The 7,908-nt window shown below is 40.4% G+C and overlaps 1 protein-coding gene across 1 annotated transcript in view; it reads left to right on the top strand.

Moving 5' to 3' along the window:
• Positions 1-6,120, top strand: part of CHP1 (calcineurin like EF-hand protein 1) — a 49,708-nt gene extending 43,588 nt beyond the window's left edge. Inside the window, exons 6-7 of the mRNA XM_053285827.1 lie at positions 2,984-3,106; positions 4,236-6,120. Coding sequence (XP_053141802.1) covers positions 2,984-3,106; positions 4,236-4,289 — 177 coding nt within the window. The 3' untranslated portion in view covers positions 4,290-6,120. The remainder of the gene's footprint in view (positions 1-2,983; positions 3,107-4,235) is intronic.
• Positions 6,121-7,908: the final 1,788 nt, after the last annotated feature.

Raw genomic sequence — 7,908 nt, forward strand, 5'->3', positions numbered from 1 at the left:
GGGTTGCATTCTCCACTCTGATCTGTGCTGGTTGGATTTCAGCATGTTGATTGAGTAGGAGGCACTGTAGGAAAAAGGGCACTCCAAGAAGGTGCTGAATATCTCAATGGCTTCAAGGAGCAGCTCTACCAAGTGGTTATCATCCTCCTCCTCCTTTATTACAGTCATAGACCAGCATAAAAATATGTTAGAGAATAAGAGTAAATAAAAGTGGAAATGGAAGGTAGTTGCATATGTAATGATGCATATTAACATTAAAAGAACGAATAGTACTTAGAATGTATGAGGGTGTTAAAAATGTGAATGTATATAATAATACTATTACTATGTTTAAAAGTCATAAAAATACATAAAAGACACTAAAAGGAGACATAAAATAGTAGTAGAGTTTTAAAAAACATAATTATAATAGAGCTAAAAAAGACAGAGTAAAAATTATATTGAATGTTAAGGAGTAAAAGCAGAGGCGTGAACAATTACAGAATCAAATCAGGGCTAAAAAGGCTCAGAGCCCGTCGTCCACTGGCAGATGCTGATCGCAGCCACACAGTATCTGGCAACGCTAGAAGTTATGATAGACTTGAGGTCAGAGAGTATCAGGGAACTGTAGAACTGTCTCGGATGTCCCGGAAACTTGCTTAACAATGGAAGAATGAGAAAGACACGAATGTCTCTATAGAACAAGCAGTATAGGAGGACATGCTCAGTAGTTTCAATCTGCCCTGAGCCACAGGGGCATAGACGGTCTGTAAATGGGATCTTTCTATAGCTGCCTTCTAGCACTGCTGAGAAGAAGCCATGGCAGTGAGCCAAGGTGAACACACTTCTGTGGTTTGGGACTTCCAATTGATTGAGATGTGCTGCAGGAGAAGCAGAATATCTAAGCCCGTCACTGATATAAAATTTTGGGACACCGCTGAGATCAGTTTGGTGCTCAATGTCTGTAATGCACTTCTTGATGGTTGCTTTTGCCTGATCATAGCCCATGCTGAGCAGGGTCAGGGTGGAGAGGCCCAGCGTAGCCATTTTGGCCTCAGTTGTCTGTATCCAACTAGAATGGTAGTCGTTGTGTAGGGTCAAGGGGGCAAGGCCAGTTGGGTGAGAGGATAATCTGAGCCAATAACAAAGAATGGTCGCCCACACCCTGGTCTCAGTCTTGATCAGGCCTGTCTCCAGTCGCAGAGTGGCATTGGAGACACATCTCGGAACACAGAGCGCTGCACTCAGGAATTTAGATTGTTGCAATGTTGGGAAAGGGGCCCAACTGAGCACCATAGAGGAGCTAGTGGCTTGGCTTTGAACAGTTCAAGTGCTGCGGGTAGATAATGGTCTCCTCTTGTCTGTAGGTATTGAAGAATAGCAGAGGAGCTTCTTGTGGCATTCAAAGCCACGTGTTCTCCATGGGGTTTTCTAGAGCTGCCAGAGTAGAAAACTACCCCCAAGTACTTAAAATGGGCAACTTGCTCAATCTTATGACCTTTGATCCTCCAAGAATAGATCTTCGGCCTCCTGGCAAAGGCCATAATTTTAGTTTTGTGATGGTTAATTTCAAGGCAGTCCTCCTTACAGTGCAGCAACAAGGCCCTCAGTGCTCTTCTAAGGCTGCTGGGGGTCCTTGAGAGGATGGCTGTATCATCCGCATATAACAGGATCTCAGTGTGTCTCCGCACAAGTTTTGGAGGGTGAAAGTCAGGATTGCTACGCTAGCCCACCATAGAATTAATTTAGAAGTTAAATAGAAGTGGGACCAAAATACATCCTTGTTTGACGCCCTTCTGAGTTAGAACAGCCCTTGTGAGGTGGCCTTGTGGACTGCATGTCACTTTGAGTGAGGTGTCTATATGCAGGGTGCGGAGAAAGCCAAGTGGTTGTACCAAGCCACTTGGAAAGCCTTGGTGCAAGGGGGAGGGTGTGGTTCCATCCTCTACATCTATTAGTCCATTCTTGCCTTCTTACAGAGCGGTCTGGATAAGGGATTGAAAAACCGCTTTGAGTGCCTTTGTCAAGGAAGAAAGGCCGTATTAAACCTCAATAAATAAATAATCACACATCTGCCAAAGAAGAATCTAGGCATATGCTTGATCTCAGACGTGCCATTAAAATTTACCTTAAGTGGACAAAAGGTTTTCGCCAATCAGAATGCTTTGTCGCCTTCAGCTCCTGCTCATTGTGTAGGAGGAAAAGGTCTCCTCCACACTTTCCAAGCCTATTCATTCTCAGGCGTTACCCTTCAGTCTGGAGTGATGGCACATTCTACACACAGTACTGCTGCTTCAGCCAACTTTTCTGCTTGGGCACCCTTGATTGATATTTGTTGGACAGCCACGTGAGCCTCTCCTTTTTCATCTTCCTACTACTATAAACTAAGTTCACTGGCATCTGTGGATGCGTCCTTTGGAAGAAGAGTACTATAGCAAGTAGTTAAGATGTAATTGGCAGAGATTTGCCTTACCAGTGGGACTGGAGTTTATGTAGGCCCTGCTGTCAGATGCATTCCACCTGTTGGTCTCTGCATCTGTCTTTTCAAAATTTCCTGAACCATTGGTACACTTTCTTGCAGTTTTTTTCTTGTATTTTCCCCTCTTCGGGGTTTTCAAGTTAGAGATACGGTTTCTCTTTCTCCAGGCATCTGTTGTCTATGGTTCTGAATATAGTTTCTAAGTATGTACCGTTGGCTTAGTCAGTTGGACCTCGGATTCCAGGAGAGGCTCCTCCTACTTGGGGGGGAAGGGGGTCCTTGACATTTTTGATTGGCCCTGTCTGGGAGTGAGCAATGAGGAGCAATCCATGGTCAGATACACTGCGTTTCCCTGCTGAGAATTGACTCTTCAGGGAAGTTACAATGTTTTATTCATTTAGCTTTATTTGACTGGCATCCTTCTGAGTACTGAGCTTGGAAAAAGTACTCTAACAGTTGATTGAATCTAAATTTTAGTTTGAAAAAACTAACAGCCTATTCTCTTTGGATTTGTGTACGTTGTAGGTTTTGCGGATGATGGTTGGGGTAAACATCTCTGATGAACAGCTGGGCAGCATTGCTGACCGAACAATCCAGGAGGCTGATCAGGATGGTGATAGTGCAATCTCCTTTGCAGAGTTTGTCAAGGTTAGGAAACAGTTCTCAATATGGTATATCTTATTGCTCAAGTGTGAGGATCATAATCAGATTTCCAAATAGATGAATAGGTGGCTTATGTCTGTCTTGTTCCTTTGCTCATTATGTGATCCATTTTTCATTATTTTGCTCCTTGCCCATGTCTAAACATAAAGGGGCAGAGATGTTGTGGCAATAGGAATAATTTTCTCTTATTAGCTTAAATGACTGGTTCTAGTTACAGGGATGTTTAAGCTTCCTTTAAAAAAAAAAATCCTGAATGACCATGTTAACAAATTTAAGGGAAGAGGAATTGGACATGTATGTGATATTGTTAAGCCTTTCCAGGGCATAAATTGAAGGCACATGTTAGAGCAATCCTGCTAAAGCTAAGGTGCTGTGGGTCTAGTTTTCTCTAATGCGTGTATGAGAGACCATCTGGGACCTTTATATATGCCACCTTAAGTTCCATCATAGAAGAAATGTAGTTGAATAAATTTCATTCTCAATATAAATGTTAACCACTAGATTAAGATTTACAAAAATAAATTTTGTAACACAAGAGAATGTATCCAGGATTATTGTCTAGGAAAGGATTAGAAAGAAAGGATTAGATTAGAAAGACAGGAACAGTGTTCTCTCTTTTTTCATCTGTGTGCAGAATGAGTTTTATTGTTTGTTTTTGTTCTATTTCTATACCACCCTTCCAAAAAATGGCTCAGGGCGGTTTACACAGAGAAATAATAAATAAGATGGATCCCTGTCTTCAAAGGGCTCACAATCTAAAAAGAAACATAGGATAGACACCAGCAAGAGTCACTGGAGGTGCTGTGCTGGGGATGAATAGGGCCAGTTACTCTCCCCCTGCTAAATAAAGAGAATCACCACGTTAAAAAGGTGCCTCTTTGCCAAGTTAGCAGGGGTTTTATTCTGGGTGGCAGTATTAAAGCAGTGTGTGCACATATGCATTCAGAATGGGACCCTCCTGATTTAAACTGAGTGGGATCTAAAATTAATTTGAGCAGACATAAAAAAATGTGTGTGCGCATGCCTTAGAGGAAACACTGGACAGGAGGAATAAGAAATCTGAATACTGAATGGGAATCCTGTATCAAATCATAACGACTCTGCTTTCTTGCAGGTTTTGGAGAAGGTAGATGTAGAGCAAAAAATGAGCATTCGATTTCTTCACTGATGGATCAAGGCCCATTCCTTGTTATCCTGATATTTAAGGAATAGTTTGTCCTACCCTTCTTTCTCCTGAGCATTGCTACTGGTGCATGTGAGGTACATCTTCAAACCCTCCTCAGTTTGTTCCATCAACGTGAACATTCCTTCTGCATCAGAACAAAGGACGTGGCTGCAGTGCAGCTTGGAATGGAGCATTGAATGGCCTTTTCCTCACAGTTCTCTTTGCATTGCTTTCTGACTATAAATGTTTTCCTCGTATTACCATGTATTTCCTCCTCGTCAACCATCTTATGAACTCTGAATTTGAAAGAGGGCAAATTTCACTGAACTGTTGGCTAGGAAATGTCTGAAATAATGTACAGTGTAAATCTGGTTGATTTAGTAGTACTCATGTACTTCATCCTGTTTAGTCTTGCCAGTGTAACAGAAATTTCCCTTTTCTTCCTTGGTTTTGTTTAAATATAGTTGTCTGTCATGCTGCCTTCGGAACGTTTCAAAACAATAATGCAAGGCCAATGGTTTGTTTTCAGGATGAAGGTTTGGAGGATCATAGCCTCCAAGTGTGTCAAATGTTTGTCCACAAGAATGTGGGATTCTGCCAAGGGCTTAACTCCAATTCTGAGAGCACAATTACTGGGCACTGCTTGCAGTGGTTTCATAATCTGGACTATTTCTGTACTAGTAGAGGGTCAGTGCCTTTCTACTATCCTTCCCCCTAGCTGTTTATTGTAGAATTATTTGGTCTGAATCAGGGTTCTCTGTAACAGGGATTCTCAGTTGTTGACCACAATTTACATAATCCCCAGCCAAAGGACGTTGCAGCTTGGGATGCTGGGAGCTGTAGTCAACAACTTGGGAATCCCTGTTACAGGGGACATTGGTCTGAATTATTCTGTCAGTTTTCTGCTAGTTCTTTTGTCTATTTAATCAATAACTTTGCAACACATTTGTTTGCACAGCTGTCTTATTTTTCATATTAATCATATTACACTAGGCCACATGGATTTTAAGTCTCTGGCAGGCATGTCAAAGCCCAGGCTGGAGGAATGGGAGGAGTACCCTGTAAGTTTGGTGGGAACACTGATGTTTTTAGGAAAGTATTTAGCATATGCACAGCTTATGATTTAGGATGGTATTTAAAATACATTTTACTCCAAGAAGACTTGTAGATTATTTAACATTGATAAAATAAATTTTGATACAGCTTCAGAGCAGTACAAACCTGAGGGATCAAAAGTAATGAATGTGTTGAGCTCTCCAGGCTCAATTGCCTTTGCTGTTTGTAGACAATTCTGTTGCACTAATCAAAGTAGCTGTTTTGGTGGTGCAACTTGAGTTGACAGTGTTAATCTCCAAAATGTACAAATATTTTATAAAAGTCAGTGTTCAAATGGCCCTCTTCTCCCTCTACCACATACTTTCACATCAGCATTTATGTAAGTATTGAATAAATTTTATCCAGTTCACATCTTCTGTTCACAATTCAGTGATCTTTCAGAGCTGCACACTATTTTACACTTTTAAAAAACTGCATTAAAAAATCTATTGCTTTTCCAGACTAAAAATATAAAATTGGTCAAATCTGGGAACAATCTTAAATGGTGATCTCTGCAAAACAAAAACATCTTAGGATTTTGATCACAATGTAACATAGGAATTTTATAAAGAAAAAGAAAGTGACAGTAAGACCAAGATGTTAGATTTTTATAGGTTAAAATGTGCTTATTTTCAAATAAGCAATGTTCCTTTTTGGCTCTGTAGCTGTAATCCACAGTTGTGCCTTGTGAAATCTATTGTATTAATCAACAATCCATGAATAAAATCCTTCAACATAGTGTCTGGCTTTCTACCATAAATGGAACTTTAATAAAATAAGGCTCTTGTTCTATTGCTTGTTACAGCTGCAGCACTTCTTTTCCATCTAGTAGCTTATTTAATTTTGTGGCTGACATCCAAATGAGCATTGTGTTGGCAGAACACCATTTTCCATTGTATGGGGGATTTTTGGTGCTCTCCCCCTCAGCAGCCACATGTGCTTCTTGAAAATGCTGAGAGCCCCCCAATCCTTAGGAACATACTTTTGGCAGGCACAGGTTGCTGCAGAGGAAAAAGAGGATTGTCCAAATTTGCCTCATGAATGACGGAAAACACTATTTTCCAGGTGCAGCATTAGACTGGATGTCAGCCAGCCTGAATATATTGCTAAGTGTGGCCCTGTTGGCAAAACATCTGTGGCTCAAGTATCTTTTACACATCAACTTCCTGCTGTGAATAAGTCTCCTAAAAAATAATTTTTAAAAAGCTTTGGGGTTTACTCAGTCCTCACCCAGGCTAAGATAGGTTGAAAAATGTTAAAATGTCAAGTAAATGACGAGATAGAATTGGGAGTAGAAACTGAAATAAGATGTTGGAACTGTGGACTAGATATTCATATTCAATAACCACAGAGCTCTTCATGTGGGCAAGGTATGTGCTTAATTTAATTAGCTTAATAACCTATACCCACTGCTCAACCTTTATTTCAGTCTGCAAGTTGATGTTTTGGGAGGGAAGCTTTGACATGAAGTTTAAACTTGGCCTACAGTGTGGGTGTTGAGGAACCAGTGTAAACTCTGTGATTCCTAGCATATTTTAGTGTAAGTATTTTGCATACAAAAAGTGTGAGTGTCTTGATTCTGGCCTAGTACTGATTCCAGTCTGTTCTGTCTCCTCACCTACTTTATGCTGAAAAGAATTCTTCTAGACTTAGATTTGATTTTACACTTTGTGTAATTCAACAAAGGTACCTGAGTAAATGGCCAGATAATATGCAGTACTGTCAATTGTAAATAGCACACAATCAATCAAATGGTTCCAAGTTCATTGGCGGGAAATCCAGGCATTTGTACATCATTCATAAGTGTCAGTGCTGCATGTATATTTTTCATTTAAACTAGAATACTTCAGATATAGCAAAACTAGACTAAGGATTCTGAATGACTTACTTCTGAAAGATTGTTCAATTTCTCCTATTTTACTGTATTGGGGTGGGGGGGAGTGTGAAGAGAATATGAGCCCAGAATGCTAGGGTCTCAAATATCTCTAGCTGGTCAGCAGCTGAATAAATAGGACTTTCCTCTTAGGGTTTTCTTAAGACTGCCGTGTTTGTTTTTGATCTACATCAGTGGTTCCCAACCTGGGGACCTCCAGATGTTGCTGAGCTACAACTCCTTTCATAACCACAATAAATAGTAGTTGATGGGGTTGTAGTTCAGCAATATCTGGAGGCCCCCAGGTTGGGAACCACTGATCTATAGAATTGTCTCAAATGGGTTTGTACCAGCACAACCTTTAGAAAGCGTGTCCCACTCCTAGAGCTATATTTCTCCTCAAGTGCATTTAGGCCTGTGATGCAGCATGTGGTGGGTATTGCAATGTAAGTGCTTTTCCATATGGTTCCTTTGACTGCTATAGGAACAGCAGCAGTCTTAATTCATAATTAATCAATCTGTTTGGTTTAATTTCTTAAGAACTGGGTCCAAATTAAAATACCCTAAGTTGGTAAACTGGTATTTTGGTTGAACCACTTCAGACTATTTGAACACAATTCAAAAGAATTCCCTCACATAGAAAACATACATATT

Source organism: Hemicordylus capensis, chromosome 1 (genome assembly GCF_027244095.1).
Source record: "Hemicordylus capensis ecotype Gifberg chromosome 1, rHemCap1.1.pri, whole genome shotgun sequence".
NCBI classification, from domain to species: Eukaryota; Metazoa; Chordata; class Lepidosauria; order Squamata; family Cordylidae; genus Hemicordylus; species Hemicordylus capensis.